General features: G+C 55.7%; 2 protein-coding genes across 5 annotated transcripts in view; both read right to left on the reverse strand.

Annotated features, from left to right (window-relative positions):
- Positions 1-7,085, reverse strand: part of MXRA7 (matrix remodeling associated 7) — a 28,110-nt gene extending 21,025 nt beyond the window's left edge. Inside the window, exon 1 of the mRNA XM_030295772.1 lies at positions 6,764-7,085. Within this exon, the coding sequence (XP_030151632.1) occupies positions 6,764-7,048 (285 nt within the window). The 5' untranslated portion in view covers positions 7,049-7,085. The remainder of the gene's footprint in view (positions 1-6,763) is intronic.
- Positions 7,086-9,709: 2,624 nt separating this feature from the next.
- On the reverse strand, positions 9,710-19,518 carry JMJD6 (jumonji domain containing 6, arginine demethylase and lysine hydroxylase). 4 transcript variants are annotated; one of them, XM_030295756.1, is made up of 7 exons: positions 19,177-19,510; positions 18,255-18,643; positions 17,262-17,548; positions 15,749-15,884; positions 14,273-14,411; positions 13,310-13,437; positions 9,710-12,028 (listed from the first exon to the last, which is right to left on the reverse strand). In XM_030295756.1, exons 1-7 carry the CDS (start codon positions 19,303-19,305, stop codon positions 11,992-11,994), a joined length of 1,245 nt encoding a protein of 414 aa, XP_030151616.1. In that variant the 5' UTR covers positions 19,306-19,510; the 3' UTR covers positions 9,710-11,991. The 4 variants fall into 4 exon arrangements, with proteins under 4 accessions (XP_030151616.1, XP_030151617.1, XP_030151618.1 ...); XM_030295757.1 differs by lacking the exon at positions 9,710-12,028 and having other exon boundaries at positions 13,021-13,437; positions 19,177-19,507; XM_030295758.1 differs by lacking the exons at positions 9,710-12,028; positions 13,310-13,437 and adding an exon at positions 15,180-15,273 and having other exon boundaries at positions 14,279-14,411; positions 19,177-19,518.
- Between the last annotated feature and the right edge of the window lie 87 nt (positions 19,519-19,605).

Genomic DNA, 19,605 nt, shown 5'->3' on the forward strand with positions numbered 1-19,605 from the left:
TTCTGACCACGACCAGCTTTAAGGATAATAACACAAGACAGGTGGCCGGTGTTTAAAATGTCTAAGGAGGCCTCTGCACCACAGGCAGAGAAACTGGTTTCAGGCTTCATGAAGAATAAAGATACAAATGGTTGGACCCCTGGAGCAGGGTTTACTGATCTGGACTGGAGGTGTTTGCTTGTCTTGGGATTGCTCTCAGATTCTGAGTCCTCAGCAAATAAGCATCTGGCCAGGAGAAACACTATTAATCCCGAGGTCACAGAATTAGGTCCTTGCTGAGAACGTGCCCAGGGGTGTCTCAACCAGAGGTCACGCTGGCCAGACCAGTGTTAACAACGTGGAATTGTGTTAACAACGTGGAATTTTACTTGCAAATATGAAACCCACGCGTGCACACAGATAATCGTGGACGGCCAAGCGCTCTAAGAGATATCAGAGGTGGTTTTCGTTGAAGCCTTTCAGTTTGGGGAAACCGAGGCCTAGAGGCACAGAGGTTAAAGGACGCCCCCCCCCCCCCAAGTCCTACCTACGGCTATTCAGAGGCAAAAATATTAGGTAAACAAGCACCATGCATTGTCACGCTGGGTTTCCTTGGGACCATTTAATGTCACTTGTTATTCTTTAGCCACTGTGGCCAGGAGAACGCGACTGATACTTCTCCCTTCCGGGTGGGAGGGGAGTGGCATCCTGCTGCAGCATCCCAGGCTTCCTTTTCGGTTCTGACCAAGCGGCAGGCAGAAAGAGTGTCAGCAAGGCGCTCTGTCTGTGCACAGCACGACCCTCGTAGGAGGGGGTTTCTAACCCCATCGAAGTCCTGACTCATTCACCTGTGCCTAACGGTGGCAGACCAGGTGTGGTCAGACTCCGGCTGTTCCAGAAAGGCAGCTTTGTCTCTTAAGACATGTTCTTGGGGCGCCTGGGCGGCTCAGTCGGTTGAGTGTCGGCCTCTTGGATGCTTGATTTCGGCTCAGGTCATGATCCCAGGGTTGTGGGATTGAGCCTGGTGTCAGGTTCCGTGCTGAGTGTGGAGCCTGCTTAAGATTCTTTCTCGGGGTACCTGAGTGGCTGGGCTGGCTAAGGGTCTGACTCTTGGGATTCTTGATCTTGGCTCAGGTCATGATCTCTCGGTTCATGGGATCGAGCCCCACATTGGGCTCTACGCTGACAGCCCAGAGCCTGCTTGGGATTCTCTCTCTCCCCCTCTCTCTGCCCCTCCCCCACTTGTTCTCCCTCCCTCTCTCTCTCTCTCTCTCTCTCAAAATAAATAACTAAACTAAAAAAAAATTTAGGGGCGCCTGGGTGGCTCAGTCTGCTAAGCACCCGACTTCGGCTCAGGTCATGATCTCGCCGTTCCCGAGTTCGAGCCCCACATCGGGCTCTGTGCTGACAGCTCGGAGCCTGGAGCCTGCTTTAGATTCTGCGTCTCCCTCTCTCTCTGCCCCTTCCCCACCTGTGCTCTGTCTCAAAAATAAAAATAAACATTAAAAAAAAATAATAATGAAGGATCTTTCTAAAAAAAATTTTTTTAAAAAAAGATCCTCTTTCCTTCTGCCCTTCTCCTCCACTTGCAAGTGCACTCTCTCTCTCTCTCTCTCTTAAAATATATATATATATAGAGAGAGAGATTCTTTAAAAATTTACCACCTCCCACTACGTAGAAAATTCTGACAGCTGAATTTTCTGTGTGCAAATAAGACTATCTCCGAAAGCTGGGGCGCCTGGGTGGCTCAGTCGGTTGAGTGTCCGACTTCGGCTCAGGTCACGATCTCGCGGTCCGTGAGTTCGAGCCCCGCGTCGGGCTCTGGGCTGATGGCTTGGAGCCTGGAGCCTGCTTCCGATTCTGTGTCTCCCTCTCTCTCTGCCCCTCCCCTGTTCATGCTCTGTCTCTCTCTGTCTCAAAAACAAATAAAACATTAAAAAAAAAATTATAAAAAAAAAGACTATCTCCAAAAGCAAGAACAAAGTTGAGCCATCGGGAAAGCCCCTGGACTTCCTTCTCACACGGAAGAAGACTTCTGAGCTGAAATAACTTTACAGAAGATACCGTCTTGCACTACCGAACCCTGGACTCTTGTCTGAAGCTTGGCACGACCCCCCAATGTGATGGTATTTGGAAGTGGGGCCTGTGGGGGTCACCGGTGTTGGATGAGGTCCTGAGAGTGGGGCTTCCATGATGGGATTATTGTCCTTATAAGACGAGGAAGAGACCAGAGAGCTCTCTCTCCACCACGTGAGGACACAGCAAGGAGGTGGTTGTCCACAACCAGGAAGTGGGCTCTTACCAGGAACTGAATCGGCCGGCACCTTGATCTTGGGTTCGCCAATTTCCAGAAGTGGGAGGAATAGATTCCTAGTGTATAAGTCACCCAGCCTATGGCATTTTGTTTTAGCAGCTCGAGCTAAGACAAGATTCCAAAGTGAGCAATTGACAGATATCTGTCTCGCCCTCCACTGGCTGGGTTCTGTGCCTTTGCTGAGAGAACAGAAAGTGGGGCCATGTCGGCATCACGAAGGTCAGGAGGGATGATGGGGGAGGGGATTCACATGCTCCTAAATCATTCTGTGGTCTCTGGTGGGGGGGGGGGGGCGCGTGCAGGACACAGCCGTGGTGACAAGGATGGTGAGGGTAGGGGACACAGCATGGACCTAACAGCAGGAACACATCAGAGGTGAACCAGGGGGGTGCCTGGGGGGCTCAGTCAGTTAAGCAGCTGACTCTTGATTTCGGCTCAAGTCGTGATCTCACGGTTCACGGGTTCAAGCCCCGCATCGGGCTCTGCACTGGGGGTGCGGGGTCTGCTCGGGATTCTCTCTCCCTCTCGGCCCCTCCCTCTCTCGTGCTGTCTCTGTCTCTCTCAGAATAAATAAAACTTTAAAAAAAGAAAACAAAAAAAAAAGGAGGTGAACCCGGGCCCCGCTGCACAGTGGGGACAGCCAGGGAAGGCTGTGCAGCCCAGTCAGACCCACACCACCCGAGGGTCTGAAAAACCAAGCCCCGTCCTGAGAAATTCCCCACTGGGTTTCTTTTTTTTCCAACACTGTATTTTTTTGTGATTCAAGTATAATTAATATGCAGTGTCATAAAAGTTTCAGGCGCCCAATATAACGATTCAACAATTCTATAAGTTTCCCGGTGCTCATCAAGTCTCCAACACTGTATTTTGAGAAATTCCAAACCTACAGAAAAATTGGAAGAATAAAACGATGAACAAGGTACTCACGTACCCTTCACTTAGATTCACCGATTATTAACATTTTGCTGTCTTTTCATTTTCTCTCCACGTACACACCCACCTTGCGTGTGTGTGTGTGTGTATAACGATTAGCATCATGATACGTTGACCCCTGAACGACACGGGTTTGAACTGTGTAAGTCCACTTATAGGCGGATTTTTTCAATAAATACAGTAAATGAAAAAAAAAAAAAAAAAAAGAAGAAGAAGAAAAAAGAATCACTCTATGTTATTCCTAAATGTTTAGGCATGCGTTTTTCTTTTTTTTTTTTTTTTTTAATTTTTTTTTCAACGTTTATTTATTTTGGGACAGAGAGAGACAGAGCATGAACGGGGGAGGGGCAGAGAGAGAGGGAGACACAGAATCGGAAACAGGCTCCAGGCTCTGAGCCATCAGCCCAGAGCCCGACGCGGGGCTCGAACTCACGGACCGCGAGATCGTGACCTGGCTGAAGTCGGACGCTTAACCGACTGCGCCACCCAGGCGCCCCTAGGCATGCGTTTTTCTAAGAACGACAACATATTTCCACATAATCACAACGCCAGCATCACGCAAGAAACTGTGGTGGATACAACAAAATAACCTAATAAACCATTCATTTGAAACATATCCCAGTTATCTCCAAGATGTTCTTTATGGCTCCCCACCCCCACCCCCATCCAGAACCCAATCAAGGATCAGGCATTCCGTTTGCCTGTCTTGTCTCTTCAGTCTTCAGTCTGGCAGAGTGTCCTTGCCTGTTCCGTGTTTGGTGATACCGTCCCCACTCGGTTGCTGAGCAGAGCTAGGACCCGAGTGCCAAGAAGTCTGAGTTCTGGCCCAGACCTCACTCTAGTACCATCTGAGTGACCCCTGACTTTCACCTTGACCACTGTTTGGGAACCCTACGACGTAGTTTTGCTGGAATCCACGCCTCTGTTGGGTAAGAAGCCTGGTAATCCTAAAATTGCAACTTATACATCAGCACCAAAGAGCACTGTTTCCTGGCCTTAAAAGGGACCGGCTCTGGTTCGTGACATTGTTGGCCACCATTCTCTGTGAGGGTGTGGCAGGCCTGTCACGCTTCCTCAGCTGCCCACCCCTACACTCGCCCCAAGGAGACATGACAAGAAAGAGCTTCTAATAATAGAGCTCTGCCCAATGCCCAGCCTCCCTGCCCTGGCCGGTTGCTCACCCCCCATTTCTTCAGTGGCTGCCCGGTGTCTCGGGCCAGCATGCTACTTTGCTCCCCGCAACCGTGGGGACGCTTCCCAGTGAACCACAGCCACAGTGAAAGGCCGCTTCCCTGGGCTCTGGATCCTTCTCAATAATCAGCTTTGTGAGTCAAAGGAAGCAGCTGCCCTGAGCCTCCCAGGCCTGGCAGGGCAGAAGGACGACTGGATCAGAGGAACTGCCGTTAGTTAGCAAGGTGGCTGTATGCCCCCAGCCCCCATTTCCCCAGGGTCCTTCCACCCGCTCTCCCGGCTCGGCAATATGATAATGAGAAGTCTGTTTCCAGCCAATTTCTTAACAGCTTCTTCCAGGGGTGATCCCACCACTAAGAAGGCAGAGTAGTGGGGGACAGTGAGAGGTGTCCCCCCCCACCCCCAGCACCTGATCCCGGGGCCTGAGGCACGGCGATGGTTTAGTGTTTGCCAGCTGGAGTTGATGGGGGCTGGGCAACTCGGCAACGGCTGGGGACCTGAACCTACAAGGGAAGGCAGGAGCTCCGAGTGAGGAGACTGACTTCAACATAACCCTCGCGTCGGGATGATCTCGGGACAGGGTGTCGCAGTGGGAGGACGGCCTCTCAGGGTCATCTGGCAACTGCCCCGCATGTGAACCCCTGTGATGAGCTCTGTCCTTCAAAGCACCCACTCCCCCCCACAGGACGAGCATTTTCCAGACAGAGGCAAATTGTGCTCTGGCTGCTACTGACCATGGGCACCGGGCCCATCCCACTAGATCTCGAATTGCTGAGGGCCCCCAGGCCTTGCAGAAAGCTCTCTCCTGGGTGCTGTAACCCAGAGGGTCAAGACATGACTGGATGCCACAATCAGGCGCTGCAAACTTCAGTCTAGAACTTGCTGCTCAGTGATAAAGGGCCACTGTGGGAGCAGGGCTTGCTGAGGGCAAGCGGCTGAGAATAGCCCGTACGCCTCTCCTGTTCCCAGGAAGCCGTGAGCGCAGGCAGAATCCCAAATACGGGAGCAAACCTAACAAATCAGCACAGGTCCAAACCCTACCTGCCATCCTCATGGATGAGGTCAGCAAGAACAGCAGGGCCTCCATTAAAGCGGAGAACCTGTCTTCCTTGGGCCGGATACAACAGCCCTGGGCAGGCTGGTTAGAATCCGCTCTAATGACACAATTAGTCACCCACTTGGTCAAACAAAGCGCCTGCCTGCTCAGAGGGGTCCGGCACACTTACTCAGCAAAGAGAAACCCCTGGCCCCAGCCTCACTGCCTTCTCCCCTCGAGGGTTCTCTCCAGTATAAACCACCGCGTCCAGCAGAATTCAGAATGGGCACTGTCGACACACTGACAAGGCACTAAAGCAGCCTGGCCATGCTTTCTACTGCTCTGGCCATCCTCCCTTCCAAGAAGAGGAGCTGGGAAGTTAATTCTGATGTGGGCCCTGGGTGGGAGCCTACAGGGGCCCAGGGAGGAGGAAATCCTGGGAATGTGGGTTTTGTGCCTCGCCAGTAGGTTTCCAATGTAGAGACAAGCACTGGGAAAAGTGTATTTCTTGGTGGGTGAGAGCATATCTCTCTGGGTATCCTGAAGCAAGGCGGCACCGTCAGGACAGGGCTGAAGGACCACAGGGAGTGAGGCGTGGGGCAGTCGCAGGAGGCTCAGCACAGGGGTGCTCAGCTGTGCTGTAGGGGGGCCTTATCTTGCCCTTCCATTCCATAAAGGCCAGGCTTATCTGCAACCCCCGGGGGAGATGTGCCAAAGCACGTGTGCAGTTTGAAAACGACAATAAAAATGACCGCAATTGTGTGGTGCCTTTCCCATCGGCCCCACCCTATGCGCTTCACCAGAGACATCACTGACTCTGGAGTCTGGATTTCAAATTGGCTTAAAAAAAAAAAAAAAGCCAGCTTTCCTTCCCCCCCCCCCCAAGTATGACTATTTTTTTCTTTATCGAGACAACTCTCATTACTGCAGACCTTGAAATGTGCCACATGCACGTGGATGTGGGGACCCGTGGGCCGGGGGGGGGGGGGGGGGGAGGGGGGGAGGTGCGGGGTGAGGGGTGGGTGTGACCCGCGCGGGGTGGGGCGGGAGCCGCAGCCGGCCGGCCGGGAAGAGAGGATCGCCAGCGGAGCACACAACTCCGACAGCCTCGTCGCTCGGCGACACTTCTGGGGGAGGAGGGCGAGTTTGCCGGCGGGGCCCTTCCTCCCTGCCGGCCGCGGGCTCTGCGCTCCCGGGGACGGCCCGGCCCGAGGCTGGGGACCCGATTCCCCGCCCCGCCCGAGCCGGGAGACGGAGGGGGCGGGGCCCCGGGGTGGGGAGGGGGCGCCCGGGAGGGCCGGGTCCGTACCTGCCTGGCCTCGGCGGCCTGCTCCTCCGCCTCCGCCTCCGCCTCCGCCTCCGCCGGCGCCGCCGCGCGCTCCCCCGGGCCCTCGAGCTCCCCCGGGTCCTCCGGCGCGGCCGCCGGCTCCGGGGCGCAGGGGCCGGGCGGCGCGGGGGTCCCGGGGGCCTCGGCCGGGGGCGCGGGCTCCGGACTCGCGGCCGCCCCGCGCCTCACCAGCAGCCAGGCGAGCAGCAGCGCCAGCGCCGTGGCCAGCGCGGGCAGCGCGGCCAGCAGTTCGGCCGGCGCCTCCATCGCGCCGCGGCCGCCGGAGTGCCAGCCCGCGGGGACCCCGAGGGAGCCGGCCGCGCCCCGCCCGCGCCCCGCCCCGGGGCGGAGCCCCCGCCGCGCCCCGCCTCCCCCCCCTCCCCCGGGGGTGGCTCCGATGCTGGGGGACCCCGGGCCTGACCCCTGGGGGCGGCGCTCCTGAGGCCGGACGAGTCCCAGCCCCGCCCCGGGCCCCTAAGCTTTGCGCTTAGATTTTTGTTTTGAAAACCGGCTTGCAACACTCATTCCACGGGCGCCCTCAGATCACCGTCGTTCTCGGCAGCATTTCCGCCCGGTACAGAAGGCCATCTCACAGCACTTTGGAACCGCCAGCGGAATGCCGAGGCCCGGTGAGGCCGGAAGGCTCGCCTAAAACCGTGGCCCTGGACTGCCGGCAAGACGGTGCAAAGCGAAGGTCAACCCCGCTTTACTCCCGGCCACTCCCCGGACACGTCCACAGCGTTTTCAGAGGACACTGCCCGAGCCTGGCCGCTGGATGCCCCTTCTGGGCTGAGACCCAGCAGCCTTCCACAAGGGCGTCCTTGTAACGTGGCTGCCCCCCAAAGGCTGTTTCTGGAACTCAGCTCCAGGTGCCTTGTGTCCACTCTGGTCCCCTACTGGCTTTTCCTCTTGGAGTAATTCTGGAAGGTAGCGAAGGTGGAATGAAGGGAAGTGTACTGGTTTTGTTCCTTCCAGATCCTTCCAGGGCTCTGTTGCTGAACAGTGTGTGTTTGAGATGACTACGCTGTAACCCGAAATAGTATTTCTCCCCCGCTCCCAATAAACACAGGGCGGACGAAGTGTATCAGGTACCAGCTGAAAAAACAGGGTGCGGGTTTTTGCTTTGGATACATTTACTGCTGTTTTGGAAAAATTACAGTGCCTGAGCTGACATCTGGTGGGAGCCAAGAAGCTAGAATGGAGTGTTGTTTAAATTTTTTTTTAATGTTTATTTTTGAGAGAGAGACAGAGCGTGAGCAGGGGAGGGGCAGAGAGAGAGGGAGATACAGAATCGGAAGTAGGCTCCCGGCTCCGGGCTGTCAGCACAGGGCCCGACGCGGGGCTCGAACCTACGGCTTGTGACATCATGACTTGAGCCGAGCCACCCAGGCGCCCCTAGATGGAGTGCTGTTTAAATGGAAGATGCTAGCGTGTGCTCAGGCTTCCTCCTGGTCCAGTTATGACCAATGGGCAAAAGGCAAGCTTAATCCTGCCGGATCACATAATATGAAGGTACAAGCAAAAGGAATTTCAGTGGTGACCGATGAAAAACAGCCCGTAAGTGCAAAATGCGGAGTGGGGCTTAGGTCTTAGCTACTGGCTTCTGACCACAAGGGGACTTATGGGCTAAGTGGGTCTTCTTCCTTGTCCCCTGTCCTCACTGCTTCAAAGTTGCTATGTAAGAGGGCCCGTTGTGCAAACTCGGTCATGTTCTGTATCAACTATCGGATGAATAACGGAAAGAAACAAGAACAGAACAATGCAAAAAACCCAACTCCAAACCAAGTTGCTTTATTTAAAATGATGAACAAGTTTCATCCAAGTGAAAGTTAAAAATACCAGTCAAATGGCAGAGCCACAGGCATTTGGTGGCGGAGCCCATGGCGAGATGAAAGCAGACGTAGGAGGCTGCTGGGTGCGTGTGACAGCTGCAGGAGGTGTGAGGACTCAACTCAGCACGTGGTCCCCGGCCTTCCGCACTGTCCAGTCACCCTGGAGACAGCCGGCCGGGCCAGTGCTCAGGGGACACGAGGAGTGTCACGTTTTTGAACTACCGATGACAGCCACCACCTGAGGGGCCGGGGCACGAGGTTTGTCTAGTTTGGCTGTATAGAACGTGACATCATTGGAACATTGTGGCAGAAGGCGGGGAGGGGAGTGTGAGGAGGAACCAGACTCCGCGGGGAACCATCGACAGTACCAGCACACATGACAAACGACTTACTTGTGGAAACGCTACACAGGATTCGAGGAACCTACAGCTGCGCACTTACACGCCTACGTCCTTAGAAAGCACTTTTTACGACATTTACCGCAAAACTCCCGCTCTGTCCCACACGCTCATCTGAGGTCCTAAATCACATCCAGGCGGAACCTCTAATAAGTTCACGAAGCAACTTATACCAGCAACTTTCTTGCTTACCCTTAGATATCTTTAGCTAATTTAGAAAGAGAAACCAAATACTAAGAACACGGCTATGATGTTAATTACGTTCTTTTATGAAGATCTCATCAACTTGTATTTTACAAAGCCTGAACTTGCTTTTCTGGCCGCGGAAATGGATATGCTGGACTCTACCGACCCCGACCAGCGACCCTTGGGAACCACGGCACACTCACTGTCCCTTAGCTCCACGAGAGGAGGGACCTGGACTCGTCACTGCTTCATCTCCAGCACCTAGAACAGTGGCTGGCACTCAAACGCAGGCTGGGTGCTCGAATGACTAATCAATGGGCATCTGCGAGCCTGAGCCAAATGTGAACAACGTCCCTGCGTTTGGTGGCTCTCCCCTCAAAGGTGTCACCCTGAATATCCCAGCACTACTGATGACCCCAGAGGCACCTGTGTGCGGCCCTGGATACTCAGGCTGATGGTAGAACCCTTGGTGCTCACCCCCGAAGCCCCAGAGGCTCCCCCACCCCCCCAGTGTCTTCATCCACCTGCTCCAATCAGTTACCAGTCCAAGAGCCCTCGTTCCAGGACCCAGCGCATTGGGTCTAGGGAAGAATCCCTAGAAAATAGTTTCATGCGGTATCCTTCTCTCACTACTGCTGATGGCACGCGGAGCAGCTCAGGCCACGAGGGCAGAAGGGTTGACGTCAGAACAGATGGCCCTGGTCCCCACTTTCTACCTTGTCCTGAGCACCCGGCCATCACTCCACTCCTTTCTCAGTTTCCGCACCCCATCCCTGCCCTGCTTTCTTTCCACGCTGGTGTGCTCGGCTGGCCCACGGTGACAGTAAAAGGGGAGGCGTGGGAGGTGCTGAATCCCGGCCTGGCTAAAACAAAGACTGTCCATGGTCATTCGTGGGCCGGCGAGAGCCCAATGGCAGCACGTAATCTGTGTGAGCCAGATGCTTTCAGGTGAAGGGACTGCGAGTCTGCCAGACGAGCTGGATCCCTTATTTCTGAGTATTGTTTGTCAAACAGGAATCACCCATCGCTGGAGCCTCTGGGGGGGGCAGGAGGGGGGAGAGGCTAATCTCTCCAATTCAAACTGCCCTGTCGTCGCAGCCACTGCACGCCCCCTGGCGGCAAATAGCCTTTTGCTTTTGTTGGTTTTCCTTTAAACCGAGGCTTAGAGAGAAGTTGGTACGAATTTGAGAGGAAGGTGCGATCGCCCCGTAGCAATACTGGGGAGATGAAAAAATTATTTTGAAGATGGCAAGAAAATTTTAAAAAGGAGGAGGAACACCATTCAGGTATTAATACAAACAGGTTACAAGTTCCGTGTGTGACTTTACTCACACGCACACACACCCTGGAGCCCGGGGCCGCCTGAGCCCCGTGGCCGGGCGGGGAAAGGAGGGTGGGTGACCGGTGCCAGCGCTGAGAAGGTGGCAGATGTTCTCCATCCCGTCCAGCCGCTTCTTTGCATTGGCATTTGAGGATGCAAAAAACACAAAATAGGGGCCCAACCTCCTAGAGTAAAGCCACTCGACCGACCTAGTGTCGAGAAATGGTAACCACTCTGCTAAAAATGTAACCTCTGCACAGAAGAGACCTGGGTTCCCCAGATTAAAGCCACGTGTCGGGAGGATCTGGGGGAGGCGACACCACACGATTCCAGGATGCGTGCACACACCTCGCGGCTCGCCCGGGAGACTACGGTGAGAGCTCCTCTGCCCTCCGGCTGCTCGTGCCCTGGCCTGCGTTCCCACCCAGAAGATGGCACGTCCCTGCCAAGCCCCCTTTTACTTTTAAGTTTCGTTGAATTCAGGGACAGATTAAGGCAAGCAGATAAGAATGAAGAGAGCAAGACGTGAAACCTGCTGGTCAATCCCCAAGCGTTCACGGCGGAGTCGTCTGGAAGCCCAGACAAGATCCCAAAGGCGAGAAGCACCGTATACGACCTCACTCCAGACGTGCAGCCCGAGCCGCCCACCTTGTCGTGTCTGCCGGTCAAACGAACGGGGACACTCATCGCGACGTCTCTTGCGGAGCAGATCACGCGGCAGGAAGGACCAGGACGCGTCTGTCAGGAGGCAGCCCCGTTCCTCATTCACGTTCCGTGATGAGAATGCACTGAACACCTTTCCTGCTCTGTCCCCAACCCAGACCCCGATGCGGCGTCCTTCCCCCCAGGACACTCGGCACACACACACCACCGGGACGCACGAGGCCCTCCGACGGCAGAGAGAAGGGAACGCGTCACAAGACAGTGCTTGCGGTGGTGAGCGGTGCCGCACGTGCCGGCTGGGTCACCGCCACGCGGCTTCGGACAAAGGGTGACACGGGGAGGTGGCGCACACGCGGCACTTCGTACGCGTAACCGGCTCGCACGCAAATCCGAGTCCGCTCGCCCCTCAGGGCCCGCTGGTGGGCAGCCGGCTCTTGGACGGCAGAGGTTCTGCACCAACGGTCGGTGAGGGGTCAGATGCAGCCGGCCGCTCCCGGGATGGCGACCCTCCGGCCTCGGGGCGGAGCAGCGTGGTTCAGAGACAGCACAGGCCTTGTCACCCAGGGGCCCACGGGCCTGCAGCGTTTCGGGGTTTCACTGAGGGTCGTGAGCTTTTAAACTTCTTGGCCATCTATTCTTAGGAAGCAGTGAAAACAGCATTTGACCGAAGACAGAAGCTTGGACCAGAGAAGGATGATCCAAATTCAGAGAAGACAGAGGAGAAGGAGGGAGCAGAAGACGTGAAAACTGAGTCAGGTGGCCGCCAACCACGTACGCAGGAACCACCTCAGGGACAGTCTCTCTCTTTGCTCAGGGGTGAGCCCGGCCTCCACAAGTGTCCCTAATCCTGCCAAGGAAAGTACAACTGCCTGTAATCAGCATGTAGACGGCACAGCGGGTGCAAAGCTGGAAGGAAACGTTAAAGCCGAACCCCAGGACCCCACGTGGCATTAAGGGCAGGGCTGTCCCTACGACCTTCCCTTCCAAGTTACAAAGTCACACATTGCGGGCAGGTAGGAGTGAGTCCGCGACAACACAGACGCCTTAAAAAGGCAAGAAGTGAAATCTAAGAGCGGCCTGAAGAGGGCGACTGGGTTGAGGAATGCACGTTCTAGTCCCACAAACTCAGGTGAACGGGACACCTGAACTTCTCGTGGGATTCCAGTGTGACTGCAGAGGACGAGGGAAACAGACAGAAAGGAACATGGGTCCCAAACTTTCCTAACACACCGAAGACAACACTCTGCTCAGACATACAAAGGACGCGACAGGGACGTCGTCCGCGGTACTGCCGGGGCCTCAGACACTTAAAAAGTCGTGGGAGCTTCAGTATCTGACTACCTTCCCGAAACGTCTCCCCGTCTCCCCGTTGCAGACGCGCTGCAACTCGCTCCGTGGCAAGGGGCTCTGGGATCCGGGCCCCGGGGCGCACGGCAGCCACCAACCCCCCTCCCCGTAAGCCCGTCATGTGCCCAGCACAGGGCCACTGCTGGCAGAAATGACCTTAGTGACTTTAAGCGTTCGCTTATTGAGATCCACTCTGGTTCGAACGAGCGTGGGAGACGGGACGGAGACCTCACAAAACACCCGAGTTCTGCGCCGCCGTCTCCCTCGGTGTGAGCGCTCAAAGGGACGACGGCAGTGGGGGACGACGCCAGGAGGCCACACCTCAGGCCCTCAGGAGGCACGGGGAACTTCTCCCGCGCTGCCGCCTGTACAGCTGTAACCATCGCCTCCCCGCGAGCGCGCACGCCAGCAGAGTCCCTGCTGTCCCCCAAGGCCGCAAGAATAACAAGGGGGGGTTTCTGGTATTCTCGAGGGGAAAAAATGGCAAGGATAGAAAATGGATTTAATTTTTATTAAATAACATTAAGGGTGTCCTTGGCACCATCCACACAGATTCTTGCCTTTCCGCGTAAAAGAAGCCACGTTAATCTGCACCGGTAGCAGTGAAAAAAGCCACTGCAGCAAAGGCCGAGTGAACGGAATCGTATTCCGAGAGCACCCTCATTCTCTGCCTTTGTCCGGCCCTCCCCTTGACCGCGGATCCAAAAGGCTGACCTCCCCAGGGCCCCGCCCCTCGTGTGGCCACGTCCCTCCTACGCAGACGGCGGCCGTGCGTGGTCACCTGGAGGAGCTGCGCTCTTTGCTCACACAGTCGTCCTGGGAGGTGGTGTCCCCGTTTCCCATCATGCTGCACGTCCTCCGCTTCTTCCTGCGGTGCGTCGTCCCGTCCCCTTCAGACCCGGACTCACACTGGACACGGAAGGAGAAAAGCAGGAATTCGACCGGATGCAACCCGGTCTGTCAACAAACCTCCGCCCTCCAGAAACGGCACAAATGTCCGGGTTCTCCCAGAAGCGAAGCAGCCGCTTCTGCCGGCTCCGCAACACGCCCCGCTACCCAGCCCCGGAAACACCGCGGCTGCCCCCAGATGCCGGGGGGCCCGCCAGCGTTCTCTGATGGGGGGGCTTACGGGTTTAGAATCAAGACACGGCTCTAAGGACGGTCTACAGCCGGCGCTCTGACGCCGCATTATGCGATCCCGCTGCGCGGACACAGACCCCGAGGCAGGCGAGTGGGGACACAGGGCCCTTCACAGTCTCGCTCCCCCGCCCCCCGGGGAACACCAAATCGACAGATTCTGCGAAGCGGTAGGACGGCAATTTCACCCGCTGAGGGCACAGGTCCCTCTTCCCCGGTATCCCGTTAGCTTTTAACAAGCCGCTGAGCTTGCGCGGATCCCAGGCTCACGGGTTCCATTCGCAGGGAAAATTCTCAGCACGGGCTTTGAGCTCGCGAGGCTCTGCGTCCGAACGCCCACGCTGCCGTTTGCTAGCTGTGTCATCCTGGGCCGCTCAGTAGCGAGATCCCCCAACACTCCTTTTGCCTCCCAAAGTTCTCGCGATGACCCCCACGCACGCGCGAGGCTACAAACTGGGCAGAATCCACCACACAGCAGGGAGGGTGGCAGCCAGAGCTCTTGGCGGAATCGGCTCTCTCTCCCTCTGGGCCAGGAGGAGGGAAGGCTGCCGCTGAGTCCCCCTGCCAGTGACCTCCCGGGAGGCCTGGGGAGGGAGCAGGGCCTCACCTCCGAGTCCGAGTCGGACGAGCTGGAGCTGGAGGAACTGGAGGAGTCACTGGAGCTGTCGGATGCGATCCCCGTGGACTCCTGAAGGTCAACCGAGTCGGCCAGGACCGCCAACTCGGGGTGCTCTTGCTTCAAGATCCTGAGAGACAAGAAACATCGTTCCCAGCGCTGAGACCGGCGAGCACACCGAGCACATTTAACCCCGAACCCGGAGCTGAGGCCTGCCTCTCTCGGGAGCGCCCGGGAGTGCTGGACGGGGACGTGGTGAGGACACACGCACCCGCAGGCCGGGAGCAGAAGCCCCCGCGTGCCTGCCGCCCAGGCTCTCCGGGAAGGCGAACTGGCTGCTCGCGGCTCACTCTGACCTTCGCAAAGGAGCCGGCTGTAGTGCCAACGTGTGAGGCACAGTTGCCCTGAGTCAGGCTGCGCTTTCGTCCACCTGGGAGAAAAAGTCTCTCTTCCTTGTGTTTTTTTTCCGTTTGTTTCCTCCTGAACCTTTCCTAGTGGATTTTCTAAACCCTTCCTTTCCACAACACAGCGTTTAGTGACTGCAGTCGGGCTCGGTTAAGTTCCCTTCGTAAGCGGAGAAACAATCAGATTTGTAAGAAATAAGAAACGTCAAGTAACAGAGAGGGTTCCCCTCGCTCGAAGATACACCTGAACTGGACTTTCAGAGGCGGGAACCCTCCCCTCAGGGACCTAATCTGGCGTCCGCACTAACCAGGGACAAAGCACCTGCTGTGCGGTTAAGGCCTTTAGAACGACCGAGTCACGGCATACAGCGGCCGGTGGGACAAAGTAAGTGGGCCGCAGGTGCCCGAGGGTCCGGGGAGAACAAAGCCACCACCCTTGCTGGCCCTCTCAGCAGGGAAGCTGAGCACTGACCAAGCCAGGATCCCTCTCTTACCCCGAGAGCTGGTCCCTCCAGGTCAGGGTTGGGACACAGTGGCACGGGGTGGCTGGGGGTGGCTTGCACTGCCGCTGCCCGTGCTGTATCTGTTCTGTGGATAAACAGAGGAGCTAAGTCTCCAGGGCAGTCACCTCGCTCACAAGAACTGAAGGCAGTAAGTTCAAAGGGGCATAATGCTTCTGAGTAAGAAAAAGAAAAAACCAAAATAAAACCCAAACAACATGGCTTCCTTTGCTAAGTGCTAGCCTTTGTGGGGGGTGGGGGGGGAGACAAAAATCGAAAACAAAACAAAACAGAAAACAAAAGAAACACCCCAATCATGGCCACGTTTTGACGGACTGACTTTGATCAAACATGCAGAGTCTTACCCTGTCGCCTCGAGGCTGGCAAGCATCCTGAGAACTAGCCCTGACCTTGGACCCCCTGGCCTCTGCCCATGAGGTTTTGCAGCCCCAGCTCTCCCAGGCCTCAGACCAGCACACGTTACTGCAGCGGTGGACTTTTTTTTACTTCGCCTCTGGGGTTGGAGTTGGAACGAAGCAAAAGAAGAAGGAAACGTCTCTCACCTATACCATTTCCGCGATAACTTTGGTCTTCCTCTTACCGTCTTGTGCCATACAACAGGGAAGTTGGTGCTGCTGGCAAAATTCTGGGTGATGGCAATGGTGGTGTCAAGATTAAGGACAACGTGCCACCAGCCTCCTGAAATCCAACAAATAAGCAGTTAAACAGGGCTGGGTTCCGTACAAAATCACGAATGACAAAAACCCTGCCAACAGCAGGTTCCAATCGACGGGGAGGGACTCAGGGGCAGGAGACCCAGCGTGGTAAATGCTTCTCCTGATCCAGGAATCACAACTAATCCGTGTAAACTTCTCCTGGAGCACAGCTGTGCCTGCTCATTTCCAGGCTGTCCGTGGCTGCTTTCCTGCTCCAAGGGCAGAATTAAGCAGTTGGAATAAACACTGTCTGCCCCCCAACCCCCGTGCTTAAAATATTTACTCTCTGCCCTTTACAGAAAAAGCGTGTGGACCCCTGCTGATCCAAAACTGTGATCAAAACTATAAAAGCAGTTAAGTTCTTCAGTTTCTATCTCAATACCTATTCAGACCTGTCTTAAATTTATTTATTTATTTTTTTTTAATTTTTTTTTCAACGTTTTTTAATTTATTTTTGGGACAGAGAGAGACAGAGCATGAACAGGGGAGGGGCAGAGAGAGAGGGAGACACAGAATCGGAAACAGGCTCCAGGCTCCGAGCCATCAGCCCAGAGCCCGACGCGGGGCTCGAACTCACGGACCGCGAGATCGTGACCCGGCTGAAGTCGGACGCTTAACCGACTGCGCCACCCAGGCGCCCCTTAAATTTATTTTTTAATGTTTTTTGTTTTTTTTTTTTGGCAGAGAGAGACAGAGCATGAGCAGGGGAGGGGCAGAGAGAGAGGCAGACACAGAATCCAAAGCAGGCTCCAGGCTCTGAGCTGTCAGCACAGAGCCCGACGCGGGGCTCGAACCCAGGAACTGTGAGGTCATGACCTGAGCCGAAGTCGGACAATCAACCGAGTGAACAACCCAGGCACCCCATAAGACCTATTTTAAATATTAAACACCCTTGCCCTCGACACTTAACCTATCATAACAAAACGTCGTTTTTTTGGTTTTTTCCGAAGTGTAGTTTTCAGGTATGGGACTTCCTGCCTCTTGGCCCCAAGTTCGTATTTCCTGACTCAACCCAGCCAGTGCTACACTGTATTAAAAACCCAATTTGCAGAAATACACACAAGTCACCGCACATCCACAAAGACACTAGGTAACTACCAGGGACAGAGATGGGCACACTCTTTACATACAGGAAATTTCCTGACAGCCACTATAGATTCAGGTTACAAGAAATGTGGACAGCGGCCCCCTAAGTGCTTGATGGCACAGCGACAGACCTCACTGTCCGAGGCAGGCACCAGTCAGTTCATTTAGAGTCAGCATGCAGGGGGATCTCTTTGACTCCGTCTGCATTTACTTCTGCTCCGAAATGACAAATAAAACAAATCAAACAATGTGCTTTCTCTCAGTTCCTCTATACCTGGTACGAAGACAGTCTCTCCTGGTTTTTGTAAGATCTCCAGGGGTTTGAATTCAGGCGGCCAGGTGGGAAGCTGCGTCCGGGGATGGATGATACTAAACCAGGTAATAGCCTCGTCTTGCTGGTTCCCTCCTTCTTCACGGGTCACCTTGATGAGTTCCCTGGGCGTGCTGGTAGGAAACAGGCACCAGCGCTTGTGGCCCTGAACTAAGGCGTTCCAGGCACTGGTTCCCAGAGGGTCGATGTGAATTCCGGTTCCAGAGCGTGGCGGCCCCATCACAAACCACCTGAAGGACAGAAACGTCCAAGATGTGAAGGATAAACTGACTCTGCGCACACATACTACAAAACAGTGAGTTCTTGGTCTCATAAAACACGTTACATGACCTCTATTTCAGAGATCACGCAGACCCTGCCACAAGGGAACACTGAACGAATCGTGCCTGGAGTGCTCCATAACAGAAAAAAATAAAAATCACTGATGTGGCCTACTACTGGGCTTTAACTATTAAAACTTTCCTTGGGGCGCCTGGGTGGCTCAGTCGGTTAAGCATCCGACTTCGGCTCAGGTCATGATCTCGCGGTTCGTGGATTTAAGTCCCTGAACTGACAGTTCGGAGCCTGGAGACTGCGAGGGATTCTGTGTCTCCCCAGCTCTCTGCCCCTCCCCTGCTCACTCTCTGTCTCAGAAATAAAGAAACGTTAAAAAAAAAAAATTAGAAGCCACCCTTAAAGATCAGTAGTTCAACTCTGCTTGAATGTTCGTTCGAGTCACCTGGGGAGCCTTCTGAAATCTTGATGTCTAGGTGGCAACCCAAACCAATGAAACCCGTCTGTGGCGGCAGGGCCTGGTCAGGCAGCAGTAACCCCCTAAGTTCCATGTGCAGCCAAGGAGAACCACTCAGCATTCTGGAAAAAGGTTGGCTGACGGCGCTCAGGTGACACATCCTGTCGTACAGAAGAGCCTAAGGGCTTCACCCCCAAGTACTTTACCTGTAAGGGGGCCTGCGTTTCTCCCCGGCATACTGGAAAAGGTCATCAGTGAAAAACTTGGGCACCTTGTAGTCTTCCAGAAGTTTCCTTCTTTTGGGGTGTTCACCATAGCTGCTGTCAAAGATGTAAAGGGGGCTGTCATCTCGAGTGCTCTCCATGTACTCGATGTAGTATTTCATCTTCATCTTCACTGAGTAACCGTCATTATCCTCACCGCACTTGAACTTCTGGTTCCGGTATTTCCTTTTGAGGCGCTCCAGGGTCCATTTCTCCTGAGCAGACCAGCCCTCTTGGGCATTGAGCAGAACCACGGGTTTGTAAGGTCTTTCGTAGCGCTCGACAAATTCTTCCACGGACAACTGTAACGCGTCTGCCCTTTCCACGTTATCCTGGGGGAATCAGAAAAGACCCATCCAGTTAGAAAAAGACAAAAGCAACACAACAAAAAGTCCAGCGGTAGAAGACGGCGTCCCCCAGGTCCAGTTAGCTATGACATACCTAAGAAGCCAGATTCTTGTTCCGGCTTATCTTGCGGGGGGTGGGACGGAGGTGAAGGGATAAGGACCTGCGTGCGGACTGACACGTCGCACCCAGCGCCGCCCCACCAGGGGAAGGGGGCTACGCATCTCCCACTCGTGGGCCTTGACAGTCAGGTCCCAGAGGGCGCCGCCACCCAAAGGGGTCTAGGGGCGACAGCTCTCGTTGAGGGCGCCAAAGGCGTCAGCCTCCAGTTGCCCCGGGACAGGCGGCGGCCACGGCGCGGGCGGAAGGAGGTCGGCCCTGGAATCCGGCCCCCGATGACCCCGACCTCCGCGGGGTGCGGGTGAGCCCATCGGAACTCGGGGGAGACGCGCCCGGAGAGGTCCCCGGCCGCCCGGAGACGCCCGTGCCCGGCCCGCGACCCCGACCCCGGCCCGCTCACCGCCACCGCCGCCGGGTTCAGCGAGAAGCTCTCGTAGTAGTTGTGACGGGTCCAGTCCAGCGAGTCCTTGAGCTCTGGCCGCGCACTCCGCTTGGCCTCGCGGATCCGCTTCTTGCTCTTGTGGTTCATCTTGCGCGGGTCACCAGCTGCTCCCGCGACCACCTCGGCGCAGCTCGCTTTCTGCTTCCAACGCGCCCCCTCCCCGGCCCGGGCGGCGGCGGCGGCGGCGGCGGCGGCACCGAAACGCCCTTCGCTCTGGCCCGGCGCCTTTAAAGTCGCCTTCCAGAAGATTCACTCCGCAACCACCTCCCGGGCCTCGGGTTGGGCACGCGGCTGCCGTCTTCCCCGCCCCCGGGCCTCTCGCGGTGAGCATTGGCTTGGGCGCCTCCGGGGTCCGCCCTCACACTCCCCGGCTCGCCGCCATGTTAG

Source organism: Lynx canadensis, chromosome E1 (assembly GCF_007474595.2).
Source record: "Lynx canadensis isolate LIC74 chromosome E1, mLynCan4.pri.v2, whole genome shotgun sequence".
NCBI lineage: Eukaryota > Metazoa > Chordata > Mammalia > Carnivora > Felidae > Lynx > Lynx canadensis.

Bases quoted from the DNA above. Each gene is read 5' to 3' on its own strand.
- JMJD6 (XM_030295756.1), bottom strand. From the start codon at position 19,305: ATGAACCACAAGAGCAAGAAGCGGATCCGCGAGGCCAAGCGGAGTGCG. The intron at 18,644-19,176 runs GTGAGCGGGCCG...TGATTCCCCCAG, and splicing joins TGAACCCGGCGGCGGTGGCG to GATAACGTGGAAAGGGCAGA. The intron at 12,029-13,309 runs GTGACCACGCAC...TTTCCTTGGCAG, and splicing joins AAAGAGCGCAGCTCCTCCAG to GATTAGGGACACTTGTGGAG.